This window comes from Cydia amplana, chromosome 9, assembly GCF_948474715.1.
Source record: "Cydia amplana chromosome 9, ilCydAmpl1.1, whole genome shotgun sequence".
NCBI lineage: Eukaryota > Metazoa > Arthropoda > Insecta > Lepidoptera > Tortricidae > Cydia > Cydia amplana.
In genome coordinates, this window is record NC_086077.1 from 10,987,083 (window position 1) to 11,013,490 (window position 26,408).

The 26,408-nt window shown below is 40.0% G+C and overlaps 1 protein-coding gene across 1 annotated transcript in view; it reads right to left on the minus strand.

The window, feature by feature from the left end:
• The window catches only part of LOC134651154 ((E3-independent) E2 ubiquitin-conjugating enzyme), a 43,428-nt gene extending 24,483 nt beyond the window's left edge, over positions 1–18,945 (minus strand). Inside the window, exons 1-11 of the mRNA XM_063506190.1 lie at positions 18,600–18,945; positions 15,469–15,696; positions 13,720–13,962; positions 13,047–13,158; positions 11,899–12,030; positions 10,187–10,305; positions 9,288–9,460; positions 5,295–5,444; positions 2,946–3,147; positions 1,757–1,882; positions 715–815 (exon numbers count right to left, since the gene is read on the minus strand). Of these exons, the coding sequence (XP_063362260.1) occupies positions 715–815; positions 1,757–1,882; positions 2,946–3,147; positions 5,295–5,444; positions 9,288–9,460; positions 10,187–10,305; positions 11,899–12,030; positions 13,047–13,158; positions 13,720–13,962; positions 15,469–15,696; positions 18,600–18,824 (1,811 nt within the window). The 5' untranslated portion in view covers positions 18,825–18,945. The remainder of the gene's footprint in view (positions 1–714; positions 816–1,756; positions 1,883–2,945; positions 3,148–5,294; positions 5,445–9,287; positions 9,461–10,186; positions 10,306–11,898; positions 12,031–13,046; positions 13,159–13,719; positions 13,963–15,468; positions 15,697–18,599) is intronic.
• Positions 18,946–26,408: the final 7,463 nt, after the last annotated feature.

The following is a 26,408-nucleotide window of genomic DNA, read 5'->3' on the forward strand; positions in this document are numbered from 1 at the left end:
GACAACTACTGAAAACCACTTTAGTAACAGCGATTTTTCACCACAATCTACTTACACGCAGATTTCGTCCAAGCGCACAAGGCCCAAACAGCTCGCAACCAACAGGAACACCACGATTGCACAGACCAGTATAGTGGTCGAAAGCGTCTTGATTTCTTCAACTACGGTCGCACTTGTGTCACTGCCTCCACTAGCTTGGGCGATAAGTACTGCTTTGAAATACTCGAACTTTTTTTTAAATTGGTTAATCGCGAAAAAAGGAAAGATGCAGTAAAATGAGAATTAGACAAACACTTTGTTGTAATATTTATAAAGTCGTACAATTCAGTCGTTTGACTTCACTTTATTGTATTACCAAGACTACTACTAACACGGTCGCCATGTAACGTGAGTAATTCGATTTGAATATGATATGTATCGACAAAAATGTATGTGATGCCTAATGAAATAAGTAATGATGCACGTAAATGCATTACCATTTGTAAGATTGGACACAGGCTTACAAAAGTAGAATCCAGACCTGTTGCCATTTTGCAATCTCACTAGGAAGCGTTACTGCATGAAAACTATGACCTGAGAGCTTCATGAAGGCCGACATAGCGAAAACCTACGAAAGTGGACGCCTGGGATCCTCCAAGGTGGAAAGAGAGGGAGTGGGCACTAGTAAAATAGTTGTGTATGGTACATGTTCTCGATAGTAAACAAAATACTCACACAGGCTCGTCGGCGCTGGTGTATGTGCGGTACCAGTGCACGATGGCGGTACGTCCGTGGTGGTCGACTCGCTGCACGACGCCATATTCTCTGTGTTTCAGCTGTACGGTCAAAATAAATATTTAAATTTATTATTTAAGACACAATTAAAATAAATCAAAACTATCCTTAAGAGTCCGGTTGCATAGTAAGTTTAATACAGAAGAATTTATCATAAACAAAATCAAACGTAACTGTACTTAATCACGAAATTTATGATAACCAAATTCCACTGGAGTATTCGGGGGTCAAATCACTACATAGTGTAAAACAAAGTCGCTTCCCGCTGTCTGTCTGTCCAGGTATGCTTTGACCTCTACACAACGGATTTTGATGCGGTTTTTTTAATAGATAGAGTGATTCAAGAGGAAGGTTTATATATAATTTGTTAACCCGTGCGAAGCCGGGGCGGGTCGCTAGTTAGTTATACTGGATCAACCAAATCTTGTCAGTAGTAAAAGGCGGCAAATTTGAAAAATCGTGGGTTAGCAACACTGTGTTCGAATAATTCCAAAATCGCGTGTGTGTTATCTGTGGAATGTGGATCGTGAATGACAGCCATCATCTTATTGTTTACATTCTGAATCGTTTCTATTTCAAGAGAAATTTCTGCTGTCACCATTAAATACCAAGATTATGCATGACCTCAAGCTAAGGTGCCTACAATGTACAATCATGCTAGTTGACGGTAAAGATTAATAAATTTGAGGTTATGATAATTCACTCGAACTGACGTATGAAGGGCGGAAAAATAAACACGTTTTGGTTCGATGTACATTGCTGCTTTTGTTAGCGCAATTCTGCTCTTTGAGTGTTACATGGTGTTACCCTACTTTAATTTGCAGTACATTGCTACTGACAAGATTTGCTTGACGCACTATAATACATTATTAAACAAATGACGGTTTGTCGGGAAGATGTCGTAAGGTTATTTTTCTGAAAAATATGAAGCAAAAATTGCTCATACATAAACGAAAAATATCAAAAAAACACTTATACACACATGCTGATTCTCCTCAGTGTTGGCCGCGCCGCTAACTACGAAGTCTCCCGGGAAGCACTCCTGTCCGTCCAGGTGGTGGATCGGGTACAGCTGGGTCGACGGGATCCCCATCTCTATGGTGCCATCCTGTTCAGGGGTAACACCAATGTAAATTAAAAATATAAGCTTAACTTTATCGTAACCGGTGGTGTTGGAGACTTTCATCGTCTAATCTATTTGACTACAGTTTTGTTGCAGGTATAAAAAAAATATATATATATAAATATATATATTATAAATAGTTATAATTAAACATTATATATATTTATTCAGTCAACAACCCTATTGGACTTATGTGCTTATTGTGTCTTTTTTCTTTTTCCTTGTTTGTTTTATTTTGTTATTGTATGTTTTGCGACAATAAATGACTTTTTATTTATTTATTTATTTATTTATAAGAATGCGTTTTATGTTAAAATAGCGTTCATCTTCTTCCTCGCGTTGTCCCGGCATTTTGCCACGGCTCATGGGAGCCTGGGGTCCGCTTGGCAACTAATCCCAGGAATTGGCGAAGGCACTAGTTTTTACGAAAGCGATTACCATCTGACCTTCCAACCCAGAGGGAAAAGTAGGACTTATTGGGATTAATCCGGTTTCCTCACGATGTTTTCCTTTACCGAAAAGCGACTGGTAGATATCAAATGATATTTCGTACATAAGTTTCGAAACACTCATTGGTACGAGCCGGGGTTTGAATCCGTGACCTACGGATTGCAAGTCGCACGCTCTTACCGCTAGGCCACCAACGCTTCTCAAAATAGTGTTAACATGTTTGTAAACTTGTGTGTAGTTGTGTATAAAAAAGTTTGTAGCTTTCTAGTAGAACCCGAAGGCTTATCCTATTGTCTATTGTTCAGTAAAACCGCACGTGCTACTTACCTGCAAAAAAGGGTCCTAATTATTCTATTTGGCACCTGAGCGCGGGCTAGTCCAACGCTTAAAAAACCAGTGTAGGTGCGCTCTCCGATAACGCGCCTTTGTTATGCATCTCGATGACACATTTTAGACTGGTTCTGTAGCGTTCGACTCGCCGGCACTCAGTAACCGAAGTACCGATTTTTTATGCAGGTGGTTGTGGCACGTGCGGTTTTTCTTAACAATAGACAATAGGATTAGCCTTCGGGGTCTATTAGAAAGCTACAAACTATACCTGCCACACGACGTTGGCGCGGCTGGTGGTGTGCAGCGTTTCGACGACGACGCGGTCGCCGTGCCGCGGCGGTGGCGCGGGCGGCGCGCGGCGCACGGTGCGCTTGAGCCGCTTGCCGCGCAGCAGCCGCACGGCCAGCTGCGGCGACCGCTTGCCGCGCGTCGACGCCGCCGACGAGCAGCGGGACGACCATGTCGCGCCGCTGTGCGCAAACATAATTACTACTAGTGGCTCTGTGAGCTGTAGACCTCGCGAGCAGAGCTTAAAACTGAATAAATGTATGCCAAAAATATTTATTAAAATAATTTTTAATTTTTTGTAAAATAAAAAAATAAAATAAAAAACAACTATACGAAATTTAAGTACAAAAAAAATACAAAAAGTTATGTAGCAGTATACAATTACTGGGGATGGAACCAGGGACCTCCCGATGCAAACAAAAAAAGCGAACGTTTGCAAAATACGCCATTATAAAGTGTCATTCAATAGAACTTGCTAACTATGTAAACAAACCGCCATACTAAAATTGACACTGAATGTCAATTTACTAGTAACTTTTGTTTACATAGTTAGCAAGTTCTATTGAATGACACTTTAGTTCTTACTAAAGCTGACGAAATTTAGCTACTCATTCTCAAGTAAAAACTCATCATCTTCCTCGCGTTGTCCCGGCATTTTGCCACGGCTCAGGGGAGCCTGGGGTCCGCTTGGCAACTAATCCCAGTAATTGGCGTGGGCACTAGTTTTTACGAAAGCGACTGCCATCTGACCTTCCAACCCAGAGGGTAAACTAGGCCCGTATTAGGATTAGTCCGGTTTCCTCACGATGTTTTCCTTCACCGAAAAGCGACTGGTAAATATCAAATGATATTTCGTACATAAATTCCGAAAAATTCATTGGTACGAGCCGGGGTTCGAACCCGCGACCTCCGGATTGCAAGTCGCACGCTCTTACCGCTAGGCCACCAGCGCTTGCACTCTCTGACAAAACCAATGATTTATAACTCAAGATAGGTTATAGGCGTTCCAAAATTGAAGCGCTTAACCTTGTGACAAATTGGACAAGTTGCCTTTAGACGCGGCTGGACAACTGAGAAATGTGCACGTGCTAACGAGCTCCCGCACACCGAAAGAGACGACCTTATGTTTAACAACGAGTGACAAAGGTGGATGGAATGAGAAAATTAATCAAAAATAACAAATTTCTATGTAGGCACATAAATAAATATCGAAGTATTTTTTGTGCTCCTCAAGTATGAGTATAACCTATCTATGGTTATATAATATCATTGAACAAAACGCGTTTATTACGACAGATAGGACCGCAAGGTGACGCAAGCAAGTGTCCGTTTCGTAGCGGTGAGCGGCAACTACTACTGCTAGACACCAAAAATGGTGTGGGCCGCATGTACTTATAGCGACGCGACGAAATCGCGGAGTAGAGCCACGCCTGACAGGGGCTGTGAGATGAGAGATTGCCTACCGAGTTACGAGTCCGGCGATCCTGTTTCACGCTGAAGTATATATTAGGGGTCATCTATCAGTGACGTCACCATGACGTAAGCGCTCGAGACACCTATATACTACATCTTCAATGAAAATCCGATCAACTAACTGAGAATTCGGCAACCTCGTGGCAATGGGATTCGGTGGAAGCTCGGCCAGGGGCCCGTTTCTCAAAAGCTTGTAACTTTTACAAGCGGGTGTCACTTTTCGACAGCTTTTGTTAGAAAGGGACTTCCACTTGTATTACAAGTTACAAGCTTTTGAGAAACGGGCCCCAGGCCTCAAAAAAACGATATAAGCATTCGAGCTCACCTGTCGGAGTCGCTGCCATCGCTGCTGGTGTTCTCCCAGTTGTCGGAGTCATCATCGTTGAGCCCGAGCTCCGACTTGCTGTCGCCGTTGAGCAGCTCGCTACTCTCCTTGTTCGGCTCCGGACTGTGGATGTGCGATTTACTTAGCCCGCTGTGGACGAGATATATTCGAGCTCACCTGTCGGTGTCGCTGCCATCGCTGATGGTGTTCTCCCAGTTGTCGGAGTCGTCGTCGTTGAGCCCGAGCTCCGACTTGCTGTCGCCGTTGAGCAGCTCGCTACTCTCCTTGTTCGGCTCCGGACTGTGGATGTGCGACTTACTTAGCCCGCTGTGGACGAGACATATTCGAGCTCACCTGTCGGTGTCGCTGCCATCGCTGCTGGTGTTCTCCCAGTTGTCGGAGTCATCATCGTTGAGCCCGAGCTCCAACTTGCTGTCGCCGTTGAGCAGCTCGCTACTCTCCTTGTTCGGCTCCGGACTGTGGATGTGCGATTTACTTAGCCCGCTGTGGACGAGATATATTCGAGCTCACCTGTCGGTGTCGCTGCCATCGCTGCTGGTGTTCTCCCAGTTGTCGGAGTCATCATCGTTGAGCCCGAGCTCCGACTTGCTGTCGCCGTTGAGCAGCTCGCTACTCTCCTTGTTCGGCTCCGGACTGTGGATGTGGGATTTACTTAGCCCGCTGTGGACGAAACACATTCGGTTAGCAATTGTTGTCTATTAAAATGTAAATGAGACAATCAATTTACATATACATGACGACCGGTCTGGCCTAGTGGGTAGTGACCCTGCCTGTGAAGCCGATGGTCCTGGGTTTGAATCCCGGTAAGGGCATTTATTTCTGTGATGAGCACAGATATTTGTTCCTGAGTCATGGGTGTTTTCTATGTATATAAGTATGTATATCGTCGCCTAGCAGCCATAGTACAAGCTTTGCTTAATTTGGAGCTACGAGGGGTATTCAAAATATTCTCGGTATGAGAATGAAAACAAACAAGTACGAAAAGTTTGATATTTTTATTTTTCAATATACTCCCCCCCTATGTTCATACACTTAAAAGATCGATCAATTATTTTTTTTAATCCCTCGTAAAAATATTTTTTATCTTTCGTGTAAAAATGCTCCTCCACTGCCGCCTTCAATGCTTCATCGTCAGAAAATTTATTTCCACGCAGATCCTTTTTAAGATTGGGGAGCAAAAAGAAGTCGCTGGGGGCTAAGTCCGGACTATACGGTGGGTGAGTAACAGTTTTAAACCCACGTTCAACAATAGCTGCCTTGGCAATATGAGCAGTATGGACGGGGGCGTTGTCATGCAGAAGCAGAATACCTTTGGTTAACTTTCCTCGCCTCTTTTCTTTAATTACATCCTTTAATTGACGTAGAATGTTAGCGTAGTACTGTCCTGTGATATTTACACCTTTTTCTTTATAATCGATTAGTAATACTCCTTCACAATCCCAAAATATCGTGGCCATGACCTTGCCAGCTGAAGGGATGACCTTCAACTTCTTGGGATGAGCTGAACCCTTAATGTGCCACTGCATGGACTCTTGTTTACTCTCTGGGTCATAATGATGAACCCAGGTTTCATCTCCAGTAACTATTCTTTGCAGCACCTCATCAGGATTTTCACCGCACAGGTCAATAAAATCGGAACAACAAGCTACACGCATGTCTTTTTGAAGCCGAGTCAGCATTCGCGGAACCCATCTTGCACTTACTTTTGACATATTAAGATGGTCATGTATAATATCATGTACGGTACCAATAGAGAGATTGGTTACTTGTGCTATAGATTTTACCTTCACTCGACCATCTTCCAATATAAGTTTTTCCACTTTATCAATATTTTCTTGTGAAGTAGCTACTACAGGCCGGCCAGGTCTAGGGTCATCTTCAATACTCTCCCTTCCGCGTTTAAACTCGCTTGACCACTTTTGAATGGTAGATAAAGAAGGAGCAGACTCACGGTAAACACAATCCATTTCCTCTTTTATGGTTTTTTGATTTTTACCCTGTTTTGTCAAGAATTTTATCACGCATCGATGTTCTAATTTAGTTAACATTGTCAATTCGCACAGGATGTTCATGTTTGTTCAGCAATTGCAGAAAAACAAAAGACTATCTCGGTTCGAATTATACTTTTTTTTAATGTCAATGAATAAACCTTAGCGGCCAGTAACGAAAGAAATTTTAGAAGAGGTCGTAAGATATCAATACCGAGAATATTTTGAACGCCCCTCGTAGGTTGATCTGTGTAAGATGTCCCCTGATATTTATTTATTTATTATTTATTTACATATTACGCCATCACACCACCGTTAACCTTTTCGACGCCGTGTCAAACATAAAAACTCACTTGGACGCCACGTTACCGAAGTGTCAAAACTGAAATTGAACTTTATGCATGTGCACGTAGATCTATGTTGCTCTGTGGTATGTGAGCGATTAATCCGTCTTTGGCGTCCAAAAGGTTAACGGATTAACATGTTTCTTTCGTATTTTCTAGTTGGGTACTTGTAAGTAGTAAAGAGCAGATACCTAGATGCAGGGGTGCAAAACCCTCATTCAACAAAAACGAAAGCACAAAATAACTGTGAATGTTTTTGGGGCCCAGAAGTCTATTTTCACTTTTGAAAACTAAGGATTTCAATTTGATCCAAGACACTAACCTACTCCCAGAGTAGTTCGTCGGCTTTACACGAGTGTAACGCGACAGTATCTCGCACGCGAGATAGACTACCCGTCTTTTGCTAACTGTATTAATTCGACTCGCACTCGTGTTACGTCCACAGTAACATCTTAACTAAAAACGATTGGAGGCAACCGAACTGCGATCTGGACGCTGGGATTCCGCACTTTTTAGAGTTCCGTACCTCAAAAGGAAAAAACGGAACCCTTATAGGATCACTCGTGGGTTTATCTGTCTGTCCGACCATGTCCCCCGCCCTTTATCTCCGAAACTACTGGGTCTAAAAATTTGACAAAAAATACACAAAATAGTTCTTTACCTATAGATGCAGCCGAGCGTGAGTCGGACTTAATGTACGGAACCCTTGGAACGTGAGTCCGACTCGCACTTGGCCGGTTTTTAGACACAGATGTGATGGTGCAGTTTCAACGTAATACTTAAGACATTCATGTCTTCAGAAGGTCATTCATGTCTTCAGAAGGTCATTAACCCGGCTCACCTGATCCCAGAGTCGTTTTTCTCCTCAGTAACGGTGTCTTCCTGACTGCTGACGATGGGCAGAGACACGTCTGCGCTCGGCTCTATCTTGATGCTGGGACAGTTCGAGTCCGCCTTCAGCGCCTCGTCTAGAGATTCTAGAGTGTTCTCTGAGGGGTCCACTTTAAGGCAGGGTCATTAACCAAGCTCACCTGATCCCAGAGTCGTTTTTCTCCTCAGTAACGGTGTCTTCCTGACTGCTGACGATGGGCAGAGACACGTCTGCGCTCGACTCTATCTTGATGCTGGGGCAATTGGAGTCCGCCTTCAGCGCCTCGTGTAGAGATTCTAGAGTGTTCTCTGAGGGGTCCACTTTAAGACAGGGTCATTAACCAAGCTCACCTGATCCCAGAGTCGTTTTTCTCCTCAGTAACAGTGTCTTCCTGACTGCTGACGATGGGCAGAGACACGTCTGCGCTCGGCTCTATCTTGATGCTGGGACAGTTCGAGTCCGCTTTCAGCGCCTCGTCTAGAGATTCTAGAGTGTTCTCTAAGGGGTCCACTTAAGACATAGTGTCATTATCCAAGCTCACCTGATCCCAGAGTCGTTTTTCTCCTCAGTAACAGTGTCTTCCTGACTGCTGACGATGGGCAGAGACACGTCTGCGCTCGGCTCGATCTTGATGCTGGGGCAATCGGAGTCCGCCTTCAGCGCCTCGTCTAGAGATTCTAGAGTGTTCTCTGAGAGGTCCACTTAAGACAGGGTCATTATCCAAGCTCACCTGATCCCAGAGTCGTTTTTCTCCTCAGTAACGGTGTCTTCCTGACTGCTGACGATGGGCAGAGACACGTCTGCGCTCGGCTCCATCTTGATGCTGGGGCAGTTCGAGTCCGCCTTCAGCGCCTCGTGTAGAGATTCTAGAGTGTTCTCTGAGGGGTCCACTTTAAGACAGGGTCATTAACCAAGCTCACCTGATCCCAGAGTCGTTTTTCTCCTCAGTAACAGTGTCTTCCTGACTGCTGACGATGGGCAGAGACACGTCTGCGCTCGGCTCTATCTTGATGCTGGGACAGTTCGAGTCCGCTTTCAGCGCCTCGTCTAGAGATTCTAGAGTGTTCTCTAAGGGGTCCACTTAAGACATAGTGTCATTATCCAAGCTCACCTGATCCCAGAGTCGTTTTTCTCCTCAGTAACAGTGTCTTCCTGACTGCTGACGATGGGCAGAGACACGTCTGCGCTCGGCTCGATCTTGATGCTGGGGCAATCGGAGTCCGCCTTCAGCGCCTCGTCTAGAGATTCTAGAGTGTTCTCTGAGAGGTCCACTTAAGACAGGGTCATTATCCAAGCTCACCTGATCCCAGAGTCGTTTTTCTCCTCAGTAACGGTGTCTTCCTGACTGCTGACGATGGGCAGAGACACGTCTGCGCTCGGCTCGATCTTGATGCTGGGGCAGTTCGAGTCCGCCTTCAGCGCCTCGTCTAGAGATTCTAGAGTGTTCTCTGAGGGGTCCACCTCCATCCCGTTCTGAGGATTTATTAAATATAATTTAATGAACAATGCTTATTAATATTTTGTAAACTCGAATACGATAAATGGGACCTAGAAAGAAGCGAGCCGCTTCTTTGGCCTTAGAAATATAGTTTGTCAAAGGACTGTCTCATTTCAAACATAGACAGAAAAAATCATACTATCTTTGTCTTACACTAGTACTAGCACCCAAAAGGAAGGATGAGTATAGTTTTTTTGTGTTCTTATTTACTGACAATTTGGTTTGACCAACTGTAATTAACGCTCATAATAAAAGTCATTAAATTAAAGGTGTCCGAAATTAATGCAAATTACACCAAATTTAACTCATCATTTAAAAAAAGTAAAGTTTAAAATCATGGTGGGAATACCTCTGCCTGCGCTGAGCCTTGCCCCGATAAGTAGCTAAGTGTTTTATCCTTCTTTTTATACCCAAAGATACTTGTCATTTTAGTACGACATTGGTACAAAAGTAGGATGATATGGCAGCAAATCACTACATACTACATAATATAAAACAAGTGGCTTCCCGCTGTCTGTCTGTATGTATGCTTAGATCTTTAAAACTACGCAACGGATAGAGTGATTCAAGAGGAAGGTTTATGTATAATTTGTTAACCCGTGCGAAGCCGGGGCGGGTCGATAGTTGGCCAATAAAACTGTCAATTTAGAATCTGGGAAAAACACGGTAATGACTCGAACGTGGCTTGGCAGTGTACTTACATCGACGGACTTGAGTTTGCGATGCGCAGACGCGCGTTTCTTCGGCCGCGAGGGCACGTGCTCCGAGTTCTGCTTCTTGCTGGGTCGGGTTTGCTTGCGAATGCTCCTGTAGAATTTACCTGAGGCAAAACATTTGATTAAAGCTTTTGGACGTCAAGAACGTGTAAGTATTAAACAACTTACTCCGGTTGTCAATGTAATATGTATATTTCAAGTAAGTTTATATTGGCTCGCCCGCGCGCTTTATCTTGGCCTTACGGTTATACGGTAAAACTTTTTTTAGACTTAGAATCAGTGAAAATATCTTTAGTACTTCAGTTACCAATACTATAATGATATTCCTTATTTATGATTCTATTTGACTATGATTTGTATGAGATTTCCCCAAAATTCATAGTCATCATCATCAGACAGGGTTGGGCAAAATACTGGCTTCCACGTATTTGAAATACAAATTACAAAATACATTTTTAAAAGTATTTGAAATACAAAATACAAACTACTTTGGTGACGGGTATTTGAAATACAAAATACAAATTACAGTGTTTAAAATAATGTATTTCAATTACAAAATATACCTTTATTTATTTTTTTGTTTAGCATTTAGTTTTAACGTTAACGAATATCCTTTCATATAAACTTATAGGGTCATTGCGCTAGTTTTCGTCCAGCTCTAGGTTACGTCCACTTGACGAAATTTGAATATATACTTACATTCCTGCACAAATTTGGACTGATTTCAATCCTTATGTCTAAGGCGTCTAAGCAATATATCTGTCTACATATAACAATGATATTTCGCAAAAAGGAAGCGCTGGTGGCCTAGCGGTAAGAGCGTGCGACTTGCAATCCGGAGGTCGCGAGTTCGAACCCCGGCTCGAACCAATGAGTTTTTCGGAACTACGTACGAAATATCATTTGATATTTACCAGTCGCTTTTCGGTGAAGGAAAACATCGTGAGGAAACCGGACTAATTCCAATTACGGCCCTAGTTTACCCTCTGGGTTGGAAGGTCAGATGGCAGTCGCTATCGTAAAAACTAGTGCCAACGCCAATTACAGGGATTAGTTTCCAAGCGGACCCCAGGCTCCCCTGAGCCGTGGCAAAATGCCGGGACAACGCGAGGAAGATGAAGATTTCGCAAAAAGTAGTAAAAATGAAATATATATTTGATAATCCGTCAAGTCGTCGAAAACTAGTGCATGGACGGAAACTACTGCAATGACCCTATCCCCTAGATTTAAACGAAAATGACCTAATATAGATCCAGTATCCAGCCAATGAAAATTGTATCTTGGCTGGATCGGAGGTTCGCGGTCGGCTCACAGCTTGTGCGAGAGATTAGACATTTTAGGATTATAGAATTTAATAAAATGTATTTTGAAGCTTGAAGTATTTGAAATACAAAATACTAAATACATGCGAGTGCAGTATTTGAAATACCAAATACAAAATACTTTTGAGGTAGTATTTGAAATACAAATACAAAATACTAATTTGTATTTCAAATACATGTAATTGAAATACTGCCCAACCCTGTCATCAGATAGCAGCCGGGCTAGCTACCCGTCCCTTTTTAATTAACATAAAAAAAGACGGGTAGTCTATCTCACCGCGAGATACTGTCGCGCCAATCATGTGCTAGACCTACAGGACAAGATTCTATCGGCCCGATGAAAAAACACAAAAAAAAAACATTTCATGTTCTTACTCTGCTGTTTCCGCCAATGCTGCTTGCTGACGAACGTGTCTTCGGCACCAATAGTGAGGAAGTTCCGGTCGCCGACCTGCAGCGTACACGGCTCGAACACATTCAGCAGCTTTAAGTTCTTCAGTTCATCGCCTGCGAAGGAATATTTAGGGCTCAATTAGACGATGCGAGAACTCGCATGCGAGTTTTATTACATTGCGGGTTTTGATCAGTCGGTTGAATTGGACGTAACCAACGGTCCGCAATGTAACTAAAATCGCATGCGAGTTCGCGCGCCGTCTAAATCAGCCCTTACTTTGGGTAGCAGCCAAAGGCCACATAGTAGTTAACGAAGTTGACGCGGGCCGAACTTTGTTAATATTTATGACTTTATCAGACATTGTCGTTTGTCAATATTACATACAAAATAGCCAGGGAGGCTCGCGGGCCGCAAGTGACAGATTCACGGGCCGCAGGTTGCCGACCGCTGGGTTGGAGGAATGTAACTAGTATGGCTGTAATTACTCAAATTATTATTATTTTGAATATTTGGAGAAGCTTCTGGCCTGTTATCAGATTCGTATGAAAATGGCACAGGCCTTTTATAAATCCTACCTACTAGAATTATAAATGTAAACATTTGTATGAGAAGATAGTTGTTATAAAGTTGTACTTCCTCGTTCCCTGAACAGATCACTCCATTCTAGTATAACTACTGTTCGGTAATAATCCGCTCTGCCCCGCCCTATTTATATATTTATTCCGCATTTGATTTTAAATAAAATTATACATGTGAAAAAAGCGCTGGTGGCCTAGCGGTAAGAGCGTGCGACTTGCAATCTGGAGGTCGCGGGTTCGAACCCCGGCTCGTACCAATGAGTTTTTCGGAACTTTATGTACGAAATATCATTTGATATTTACCAGTCGCTTTTCGGTGAAGGAAAACGTAGTGACGAAACCGGACTAATCCCAATACGGGCCTAGTTTACCCTCTGGGTTGGTAGGTCAGATGGCAGTCGCTTTCGTAAAAACTAGTGCCCACGTCAATTACTGGGATTAGTTGCCAAGCGGACCCCAGGCTCCCATGAGCCGTGGCAAAATGCCGGGACAACGCGAGGAAGTTGATGATACATGTGAATGTCAGCCAGTAAGTAGGTAATAAGGCTCACCTTCCACAAGATACTTGGGTTGTTGCGGCGCCGCCTCTTTAGTTTCCTTGGACAGCGCGCGGCACTGCCAGTGGACGCCGACGCTCTCCGTGACCACGGCTTCCACGGTGAACTGTCACATCGATATAAAATTACTGAGTGGTACAGTAAAAAAACTCTTTTATCAAATAAATTAAATCGTACAGACTTAGAGGACAATCGCCAAAGACTGAAGCCTGCAGAATTGGGTTCTTTCCTACTAATCAAATCAGCTTCTTTTTTAGAACTTTCAAAACGATTTTCCAATATTGAATTTATATGAAAACGAGTATAGTGACGTCACGGTCAACTCACCTACTTTTTATATTTCTATCCGATTTATTAAAAAGAAATTGTGTTTAAAAATAACTGCTATCTATGTTTTCCTAATAATTATCTGGTGCTTTATTTCGTGCATGGTGTGAAATAATTTATATTAAGTAGAGGAAAGTATCCAATTGGTCGTTTCTGAGCCAGTCTTCGGTGCCGAGTACTCTAAGCGACCAGTTCCGAGGTACCCGTTCTAAGGTACTCTAGAACTCTAAGAAGAAATTGTCAACTACACAGAGATGTATCCACTTTTTCACCTTATTGCATTGTAATAAAGTGAAAAAGTGGATACATCTCTTTGTAGTCGACCCTACGGAGCACTCACCTTATGATCATGCATCTTGTGTTTCCTCGCAGCTTTCATCTCCTTCGTCATATGGAGCCAGTTAGCGCTGTCCAGCGCCCCCAGCGGCCCGTACACCACCTGCCCGGGGTAGAACTCGGACGAGGAGTAAGGCGTGGAGCGCCGGCGACGCAAGGAGTAGTCTTCCAGGGGACAGTTCTCCAAGTCTGGGTATTCGAGCCGGGAGCCGTCCGCTGATACCAGCCGGAGTTTGCTGTTCACTGACTGTAATAAGGATTTTAGTTACTTAATTCGGTAATGATATCTCAGGTAAGGTGTCTTTATACAGGCGAAGTCAGTTAAAAGTTTAATTTAAGAAAACAACATTGTACTGGAAGAATAATAAATTCAATTTGGAGACACGCAAGAACAATTAATTATGAGATACACAGCCATATCGGGCGGTTTCTGCTCTAATAAACTCTCTAGACAACATTTAACATGATCTAAGCTCCAGTTGTTACAGAACAACAGGTAAACTCATCAGTAGGTAAAAAATTACTTCCAGCTACGGATTTTGAGGGCCTAACAATTTTCGAGTGTCAAGGGCTTCCGCCGTGGTCTTAGATCTTAAAGGCGGTGCTATGTTGGTTATTGGCAACTAATTATAGTCCTATATGAAGACATGGTCAATTCCTTGTAAATCCGTACTAAATTGTAAATTATATAGGGTGGATTTTCTTTTTGGGTCAGTGAGGGCAGCTACCAGATCCCGTGCTGCTACGAGAAAACGGTCTAAGAAGACCTTCCCTCGATTTCAAATTAATAAAGATTGGCTTTTACAGATTTTGGAAAAAACATACAGGGTGCGAGAAAAAGGTCATTTTTGACAAACTTTTCTTTTGATGCCAATCGATCCCATTCCTATTAAGGATCAAAAGCTTGTATGGAACCAAAACAAAATTTCCGGCAAGAAAAGCCACAAATCGAGGAAAACTTTTCCCATACAATTTGTATGAAAAAGAAAGCTTTTATTTTTCACATGCTATTTTTCTATGCCAATCGATTCCATTCCTATCCAGTATCAATAGTTTCTTTGGGGTCAACTTACGGTAATGTACTAAAAAGCCACAAATTAAAGAAAACTTTTTCCATACATTTACTATGGAGAAAATGTGAAATTTAATTCACATTTTTCTATCTGGCCAATCAGTCCTGTTACATTTAAGGACCATAATACTGTATGAAGACATTGCTGCAGGACTGATGGGCGAGATAGAAAATTGAGAATAACATTTCACATTTTCCCCATAGTAAATGTATGGAAAAAGTTTTTATTAATTTGTGGCTTTTTAGTACATTACCGTAAATTGACCCCTAGGAAACTATTGATACTGGATAGGAATGGAATCGATTGGCATACAAAAACAGCATGTGAAAAATAAAAGTTTTCATTTTCATACAAATTGTATGGGAAAAGTTTTCCTCGATTAGTGGCTTTTCTAGCCGGAAATTTTTTTTTGGTTCCATACAAGCTTTTGATCCTTAATAGGAATGGAATCGATTGGCATCAAAAAAAAAGTTTGTCAAAAATGACCTTTTTCTCGCACCCTGTATGTTTTTTCCAAAATCTGTAAAAGCCAATCTTCATTAATTTGAAATCGAGGGAAAGTCTTCTTAGACCGTTTTCTCGTAGCAGCACGGGATCTGGTAGCTGTCCTCACTGACCCAAAAAGAAAATCCACCCTGTATTGTTGGGGTTAACGTGCATCGGTTACTTCGCCTACTTACCTTAGAAGTACCGACCCACGACTCGAGACAAACAGCCAGGTCGGGTGTGAATTCCTCGAGCGGCTGGAGCCGTTCGCTAGCCACACTGGGGATGACGTGTTTAGTTCCCACGACTTGAAGCGCCGCAGTCATCACGATGTCACGGCAGTAGCCGCGTTGCGTGTCCTTGCCGGCGATGAGGCGGCGGACCACGTCGCCCGGCATCAGGGAACGATCGGCCAGACCAACCTGACAAATTTCAAGCTGTTATCAAAAATTCTGTTTTTGTAGTGAGTCCAGATGTAGCGAATGCGGATTGCGGATGCAAACCACTAGTGGGCCATTCAAGAATCGCTGGCGCTGCTTGGAAGCTATTTAGCAGTTTATAGCGAGCGTAATAAAAGTTATTGTCTCCACAATGCCAACTTCAACTGAAACTGAAGGAAGGATTCCAAAACTTAAACCTTTTTTGAGTTGTATCCACTAGTCGAAAATATTGAGCTAAAATGGTGGATCTCCACGTATTCATCACCAATGGTAGTAGAAATACGCAATCAGGCGTTGATTACATCGCGTTTCGGATTTCCGTTTGTTGTAACGGAACTTCTTCTCACGAAATGAAATAAATTAAGACATTAGAACGCTATAATAAAATAAAGATGAGATAACTTTGTTTTTTTTTTCGTATCGAATGCCTTGCCGTAAACGCGTTCGCAAAAGGCTGAATCAATGTCAGACCTTGCAGTTTATAAATAAAGTATAAATACTCATAGGGCGCTAGAGTAGCTAGACATTTAGGCGCCGCATCATTCATAAAGGTTAATACCCCGCTAAAGGGCGAAACTGGCGACCTCGCCCCCAGTTAAATACTGTTATTCTCATGTCAACTACAAATGAAAACATTAATCTCTCTTCAACGTCATTTTGAATTTATAATCAGTCTGACACGCCAACCTCATATAAGTCTTGTAACCTTACGTTTTTAGGAATTTGTGAAGCCATGTTATAAGCTTATTTGAAATAAGGTTTATTAGGTAACAAAAATAACCTTACGTAAAATACCTACTAGGTTCTTGTATTGCAAATTTTGCTATAACTGCTAAATAAGGCAAACTTAAAGATTTAATAAAACCAAACCAATAGTCTTGGAGCCATTTGGTATGTACAGGCTACAGATGTTAACTTAAGATCACAGATCGGACAATTTTGCGTCATTGCTCGTAATAATGTGGATATGACTCCAAAATTGATTAAATAATTAATCATTTAATTAATTTCTTACTTGAGGTTTAATTATGATTCCTAATCAATAAATAACACAAAGAGTTCTTATAATGTAAATTTATTTTAAAAAAATCAGTACGTTTTCCAAATTTTCTGTAGGTACTCATTTTTTTTATATCAAAAATATATTTAAGTGCTATTTATTGACTAGGGAAAAAAATTAAATCTCATGTAAAAAATTAACTAAAATAATTAAATGATTAATTATTTAATCAAATTTGGAGTCATGTCCACATTATTGCGAGAAATGACGCCAATCTGTCAGATCTCTGGTTATAATATAACCTGAAACAGAAATTAATGTGCTATACCTACTTCCTAAAAATGTCTACAAACATTTTACGTGACAGCTGCTCCATATAAAACTGAACGGTCATAGGGATCATCATTGGAAGTGCGAGGTATAACTGTCCAACACATAGTAAGGAAAATGTGCCTCCTCAGAGCCTACCCTGGAAGGCCTGACAACCTGTCCTCCCTCATTTCTGACGCAGCTCAATTGCTAAGAACCTTGGACATGAATTAGTGACTGTTTTGTTATTTTTTATGCCTCTCTCTATAATAAATAAAGAAACTAACTGTTAAGAATTCACAGGATAGTACACTGAGGCACAAAAACAGCAAGGTTCTTTTAGGCTGCCCACCCCTTTCGCCTGATATAATGCTGGAGGGAATTGAGTCCTAAAGAGTTGAAAAATAGCCAGCTGCATACATGATATTGTTGTGTTTGACAAGTATGATGTATGAAACTCTTGGTAAGAACCAGGATGATGAAGATTGAAAGTTGGATGTTGTTCCGTTCAGCCACCACAGCTACTTATAATAAACTTATTTTCGAATTTCAAGGTTATTTCGAATCAGAATCATGAGAATTAGGTATTGATTAACATAAGAAAAAATTTAGATGCCAGTTTTAACTTTACAAAATGTATGTGAAAACATGTCACAAAATTGTTTTTTTTCTGACCATTTTTTTCTTTTTAAAACAATGGTCCTTGTGATTCTGAGCAGAAATAATCCAAAATTTAATAAAGCGTAAATGATACACTTTTTTCTGAAAATACCCATATGCACAGTTTTAATCAAGCTAGTCAAATCAAATCAAAGGTTTTATCAATGAAAAATCTAGCACATATCAGCTTTGGTAAGCACGACAGCAACAATTTATAATTGCATTTTCAGTTATTGTTTTTAGAAATTGATTGCCTTAATAAACCTCGTTCCGGCATCACTGGCCGCCGTCCACCCAGCTTATCTACACTGCAATTCTATATGGTTGAATTGACAATTGACCATAGTTCTGTAGAAAGCGACCAACTTTTTATTTTTGTCAAAGTGGCTTACACCCTAACTCAGTGACTTTGGTCGCTTTCTGCATTGATAAAAAAATTGAGTTGGTCATTTTCTGCATAACTACGGTCGATTATGGGTTACTGTTCAGCCATAATCAGTTAGAATGTCACACTATCTTTAACATTACTTAATCTTGTGCACAGGTGTCAATTTGTCAGAAATAATACTAAATTGTGTGGCAGAATACTGTCTGAATGGAAGCTTATTAATTTCAAGTATTATTTAAATACTTGAAAGTTTACAACTTTTTCAAAGTTAACCATGATTGCCATTGCTCATTTCCTTCAAACTGTGGGTAGATCAACATGCTAAATGAGTCCTCATAATTGTTGTCCTTACCCCCACAACTGACATTCATGCATAATGAAATCATTGCATGCATAATTCGACCCTTCGCTCACTTAGGGGTTGATGCACTTTTCGCGACCTTATTCGATGTTTTTAATAAGAATGAAACACCACATGTATGCAGGAACCTAGAAGATACAAATGCCATTTCTAGAAGTCACACTCACCGATTTCTCTGATATGACACGTTCGGTGCCTGACGGGTGCCACACAACACGAATTTCGCCTTTTTGAATGGGTGTCTCCATATCGCTTTCTTGGTCGCTGGAGTTGGCTTCATAGTTTTCGAGTACCAGACCGAAAACCACTTGGCCGTGATTGTTGATTTTATACACTTCATCCTCGTAAAAGTACTGAAAGTCAGTCGGCGAACCCGGATTTTGCCCCGCCATATTGACGGGAATTATCTAAAGACACAAATAATTTTGTTTTTTACGTGATTATGTTCTTTCTGACAGCTGATTGCAATTGAATTGTGGCGCATGCGTCAATTTAGTGATGCGCATAAGAGTGAAGAGTCGATACAATACAAAGCTCTATCGATTAGTTTTGTTTCTACAGAAAAGCAAAATTCTGTAAGTTAATTTTTTAAATTATAAACCATTAGATTATTTCGAAAAATTGGCCTTGTTTAAGAAATCTGCACAGAACATTACCTACACGTTCCAATTTTTTTTTTAAATTAGCTAAGTTGTTTCAGTTGTTTGTCACATTTGTCAGTTCTGGATGAGATTAACTCGGGACTGGGAGTCGGGACAAGTGGCGTACTAGAAGAGAGGCCTATGCTCAGCAGTGGGCGATAAAGGGCTGATGTGATGTGGTGTGATGATTTGCCAAGTAGATAATAAGGTTATTATAGCAATACTCAGTAACTTACTTTGCATTTTAGTAAACAGAAACTGAACTGACAAGGGAAGAGAAGATAAACATGAAAATTTCGATTTTCGTGTTTGGTGATTGGCTCCAAGTACCTACATAAATTAAATTATGTAGGTACTATGACCTATACACATTTCAACTATGTTCATAGACTTAGACCAAGTTAAGTGGCAGTGATTTTGATAGCTTAGCTTAGATTGTGCAAGTTTGATGTTTAAAATAACACTTGCTTGCTCTAGTAGGTACATCATACAATGTGAAAAAAATATCGATACTTTATGCATGAGGCTCGAACGACGAAATTATTGCGGGCATCACTACGCAATTATGCAACGGGAACGCCATCGTGCGGGCGTTGTTGAAAAAACCATAGAAAAAACCGTGCGATTCGTTTCACGTAGGTAAATAATAAAATAATGTTTATAATATTAAATTATTATTCACTAAAAACTAAATGTATTTCATCATATAATATAAATTATTACATAAAACTGTAAGAACTACTTGGTATAAAAAGTAGGTCCAAAAGTGTAATTGGTTTTCTTAATAAAAAAAATCAATATATTATTATGTAATGGAACGTAATGACACTAACCTCATTTTCTTGATGGTTATGTTTGAAAAGTGTTTCAATTAAATATTAAAATAATTTAAGTTAATTAATAAAACGAGCTTCTATAATAAATATCTAGTTCAAATCAGTTACATAACAAATTATTTTTCTGCCAGATTTTTGCAAGATATTGGCAAAACTTCTAAACCGGCAGTTTGCATTAACGATAATAATAATAATATTAATATTATTGTTCTCATCTTGCTAACGGCGAGTACTTGCACAGACATAATCTCGTAGCCAGGATTATTCACCAACAGCTTGCTCTTCTATACGGTCTTGTGGACCGCGAAGTACCGTACTACAAGTATTCACCTGTGCCAGTTCTTGAGAATGGTCGTGCCACGCTCTATTGGGATCGATCTATTATCACTGACAGGACTATTGTAGCCAATAAGCCTGATATTGTGATAATAGATCGAGCGCAACGCCGGGCCGTGCTCGTTGACATCACCATCCCCCATGATGAGAATCTCGTGAAAGCCGAGAAGGACAAGTCCAGTAAGTACCTAGACTTGGCTCACGAGATAACCGCCATGTGGGATGTTGATTCGACGATCATTGTCCCGATAGTTGTTTCAGCGAACGGTCTAATAGCGAAGAGTCTCGACCAACATCTTGAGAGACTCTCGCTAGGTGGTTGGATCAAGGGCCAGATGCAGAAGGCGGTGATCTTGGACACGGCGCGGATAGTCCGCCGGTTCCTCTCTCTGCGGCCCTGACCACCGGTAGCTTGGGCCCTGCCCCGCTGCCGGCGGCATTCTAGGTTAGGTTTTTTATAATGTGTTTATATGTATTTTTTATTGTTTTGTAAGTGTTTTTATATTTTACTTTTATATTCATATTATAAATAACCTAACGTAAGAGGAAAGATAAATAAATGAATAATAATATTATCGAAATAAATATATATCGAATAATATTATAATAATATTATGCATAAGCATTTTAGGTAATTTTCTCAATAAAACGTGGAATATGTATGTAAGTAGGTATCTACTTACACATTATCATGAACTGTCCAAAAAAGCGTTCGTCAAGCTTCGTAAGTACCTATGTACCTACATCAGTTTTACTTGTAATGAAATCTACCTGACCTAAGTACTTATTACATAGCTATTACCTCTACTAACTTTATACCTAGAATTTACCACGAGAGACGAAAGTGCAAATAAGTAGGTAGGTACTTTTCAATAATATATCTTAGGTGCCGCCTACCTGTGTAGGCCTATAGAAGCCAATTTCATGAACAAGTATTAGTACCTATTTTTATGCCAATTGATTACGTGTCGGGTTGTCGATCCACAGGACCTCTAACGGCTCGGCCACGACATTGCGCGACTTGCGACGGCGGCAGCGGCATAGGTTGGAGCGAGAGACAGCGATCGGACCTTTCGCTCCCACCTTTGGTTGTCGCCGCCGCCGTCGCCAGTCGCGTAACGTCGTGGCCGAGCCGTAAGCCCGTAACAAATGTTATTAAACAAATTTCAACTTTAGCACTATTTACAGTACCTACAGATCCAAACGCTAAGTAAGTAATGTCATATTATATGACACAGGGCTTTGCGAAGCCAGTTGTAGATTGAGCTAGACAAGTTCCGCCAAAGTCTATAATTGGAAATTAAACGAACTTACCTGTAAGTGAAGTTCATTTCAATTATATTAGCTGCACAAACTTCGAAATGATATATAACTATGTAGTACGCGCTTATCATTTTAGCCTATTCCATGAATGTTACAGAGAGGCAAAGCCAAAATTAAAAATATGTATCTGATTTATGAACGTAACTCCTACGTTGAACGGTTCCCGCGCTGTCAACTGTCAATGTCATTTAGTTTAGAGTAACAAGCCAAGACATAACACTTTCACTGCCAGTAGCCCGCTAGGGTTCTCTATTCTTAGGTACTTATCGCTACAAAGCGGAAAAAACATATAGTATCCGCTATGCTTGTAGCTCACGCTGGCAGTGAATATGCCAATAGATGGAACAACTTGGCCCCCAATTCAGCAAAGCCAATATTACCATAACTTTGACAGGGATTATAGGTACACGAATCCCTGGTTGTCTCAGGACAACGTGGGTACTGGGTGGGATGGGTTATCATTTCGAAGTTTGTGCAGCTAATATAATTGAAATGAACTTCACTTACAGGTAAGTTCGTTTAATTTCCAATTATTATTACGCTGCACAAACTTCTTCAATGATATATAACTATGTAGATGTTTAGAGATAAGTATTCAAAGTTTGTTTTGGCTTTGTATTATAACAATGAAATCGTTGATTAACAATGATTTATTATTTCATTTTAAATTGGGTACCTTTTTAGTTATCTGTAACTATTTTCAAAATATAGGTAGGTATGTATATTTAGTTTACAACATTATTTAGAGATCTAGTGATATCATTTCATCAAACTGTCTATCGTATAGTATATAGATAGTTGAAACAAAAATAATTTGATCCTTATTTAGTAATAGGTAAGTATTTTCATTTATACCACCAAATACCACATAAAAACTTAATTATTATAGGAATATCAAAGAAATCAAAGGATAGCATGAGATGCAATTATTGGCGAATACAACAACTAAGTATAAGCAACTCTTGGCAGTGTGTTGCTGGTTACACCTTTAAGTAACACTTATTTTCTCATTTATCATAGTAAGGATTTACCAAAATTATTGGATGGAACCATGATTATGAAATTGAGAAATATCATTAAGTACAAGAATCACTCCACCTTGATGTTTTTCTTCCACTAATATTAACTCCTAAACGATTTACGGTTGACACCAACACATAACAGGTTAAATAGGTGGTGAAAATAAAAATAAATCTTTTAAGAGTTGACTTAATCCCTCTACAAATCGTTTGGGAAGTGATTTTTTCATGATTTTGAGGGCAATAAATAATCACTAACAAGTTAATAACTACCATCACGAATATTATTGTTCGTTATTTATATATAGGTAATCAATGTTTTACACCTCATTCAATTTAAAATTAGTGTTTTCCCTGAAAAAAATAATGCTATGGATAGCATGGGTTGCTGAAATTTATCAATCAGAATAACAGTAAAGTTTGATGTTTTATCAAGGACAGGGTTTTGCACGTTGTGTACAATCACAACAGCTAATAAAAGTGATAAAGTAATTTCTTACTTTTTCTTAATCCTGTAATGAATAATTTTTATTAGTTGGTGACATTGTTAATCAATAATTTAAGACCGATTAAGGGTACTAGGTCACACTTTAAGGTTGAGTTTTGTGTAATCGAAAAAACGTTCTTCATAAAGTGTTCAATTCTATCATTTGAGGAGAGCCTATTCTCCAATAAAAGCACAAGAGCAGATTTACAATTATTTACACATCTATACCTAGCTCCCTCATTACATAAGTAATGCTATTAAAACGGCAAGCACTTCTGAAACAGATGCCATAAAATAATTAATGTAATTATTTTTACATAACATACACCAGTATTTCAAGTGTGTGTGTGTGTGTGTGTGTGTGTGCTTGACGGTGTAGGGCGCAAGGGATTACACTGTACTGTACTCCTTTCTCCTCTTCCTCTTCTCCTTCAGTGATGGCTGATGGCACTTCCTGGATAACACTAGGGTAACCAGGATAAAACGCTGTTGAAACTTGAAACCAGTTAATAAAATATGCTTTTATATATGAGAGCTGGGGCGCAAATCTATACAATTATATGTAAGTACATAGGTATGCATATAAATATTTCGTAAACTGAGTAGTTACAATGACCGTGCCTTGATGCCTTTGTTGAGCAGACGTAGGCGCAGGGCTCGGCGTAGGAATGCGGCGAAGGATTGTGATATAAGCATGTCGTCGGAAATAAAATGCTTCTTGTGCTCAACAAAATTGCAGTTGTAATTTCTCATAAATTAAACTACATTTCGTCCATGTCAGTGGATGATCAAATACGATTTAAAACAGTCACATTATTATAGTAAAATATGAAAATAGGATTTACTTATGCAGAGCCTTACATATTCAAAGGAGAGGAAACGACAGACAAACCGGATAGAATTGTAGAGTGGTAGCATAGAGTACAAACTTAGGTGTTGCCTGTTTATGTTAATAGTCTATACATGTAAAGGGTATACTACACGAATTCTAACACTCCTCCTTACACTTTACATGCCAAAAAAAAAATCTAAGTATGGCTCTACATCAAGCATACTTATAATTATACACTGCACGCTAGTATCTGTTACAATAAACATAGACATGCAGAAAAACAGGCTATGACAGGCATTACATTTTTAACACAACTAATACATATATCTTAATCAATCCCTGTATAAATTTAAATAGTTTAGCAGTACATAAAGAAAAACAAAACATCTTCAAACACAATATTATTAGTTAACAAGCCCTCTATATTTAAATCAGGTCTTAAAGAAACATAACTTAGGTATATGTTAAATTGTTTTCATGGGAGTATTAAACAGAAAGCTTTTAAGCTCTTTGGCTATCACAAATAACAACACAACGTTTTGTTGATAATTTCAAAGAAATTTCAAACAAAGCAAATGTTCCTATAATAATCTCCAAGGGCTATGTACCAAGACTCACAATTAGAAAGTGACATATAGTACAACGCTTTTCTGGCCTCCCAGTTACAGCCCACATAACAGCCTAAATTAAGGATAAAGCCAGTAGGGACTTGTAAACAAATCATTAGCCCATTCTGCAAAAGCATATGCATTGACTTTTAAAACTTTATGAAACAAATGTCACTATTTATAGTACCATTCATTAAGTAACGATGCACACGCTTTGCAATGCGCCAATGACTCATTACATGCGTTTAAATACATAATATTTGGCTACATTTTCAAAAATACTTAGTGAAGTACAGACAATAATGAAAAATAAACACAAGTATAGAAGGTAAGTACAATACACTTCTTTCATTGCCTGTACAAAAGAAAATTTACCAAAATAAGTCTAGTAACCACTTTATGTACCTACTTATTCAGATTGATAAGTTGTGAATGCATTAATCTATAAAATATATGCATGACAAAATCAGATTAGCCCATATGTTAGTTACATTTTTAAAATTAACATTGTAAAAGTTGTAAAACGTCAATAAAATTTAAAATTAAATATAATACATTAAAAATTACAACATTCTACATATAGGCATTATTAGCATTATTCAGCCTTTGTTTTTCATTCATGATATAAATACACGGATCACATGTTGAGTAAAACTTATATATATGCATTATACATGTGACTTGTTTGCTTAAGGCCATACAAATTATGATTTCTCAGTATTTACTACAGATGGCCTGTAAATAGTTTGCCATAAATAAAGAATCGCAGGTGTTACACTGGTATAACAATAAATAAATAAGTTTGTTAAATCTTATGCCTTAAATGTATAAGGTGCAAAAGTGTCCGTGAGGCGTTAAGTCAATGACTGTAGCCACGAGCAACCAACCTTATGTAAAATTGTAAAGGCTTGCCTGATGTGTTCATCTATAGGCATGTCTACCAGGATCTATTCTTAGGTAAAGAATTGCACTCACCTTGCATTTCACGAACAGCCTTTAGCCATTATAGTTTCCTATTGATATGGTCAGGCAAATTACCTCGTGTTTTACATTGGCAGCGACGTGAACGATACGTGTCGCTAACAGCCGGCAACGTCGGTTCGTTTAGTACAGACTGGCAGAGAAGACATGGCACAACTACCTACTTCATCACCTTCGTCTGTTACAGACAATCAGACTCAGATGCTCACACATTAAAATTGTATGTTACTTACGGGACGAGAACTAGACGTGTCGGAAGCAGCCGGCAGCGACAGCTCACTTTTTGCATAGTCCGTCAGAGAAGTTACGGCGCCCATCATATTACCAGCTTCATCACCTTTGTCGCTTGATGCAGACTCCGGCAGAGAAGATACAATACCTATGGGTTCACCAGCTTCATCATGTTCGTAGCTTGATGCAGACTCTGGCAGAGAAGATGCGGCACCCATCAGATCACCAGTTTCATCACCTTTGTCGCTTAATGCAGACTCCGGCAGAGAATACACGGCACCCAGAGGATCACCAACTTCATCACCTTTGTCAATCGGTGGAGACTCCGGCAGAGAAGATACGGCGCCCATTGGGCCACCAGCTTCATCACCTTCGTCACAACTGTCAAGTGATGACTCCGGCAGAGAAGACACGGCGCCCTTTGGGACGCAAGCTTCATCACCGGGACTGTCACTTGCACCTACATCATCCGCATGGTAGTATCCAGATAGCAGCAACCACGCTGACCGCGTTGGTGACTCTGCATCTGAAACATTATTAAATGTGTATGAGCAATCAGCTGATTTAAAGTTATTATTTATGACTTTATAAAAATTTAAAACTTCGTTAAAATTATAGTCATAATTAAAATTATTCAATGCAATAAAATTATTTTCATCATTGGGCATCTGAATATTAAAAT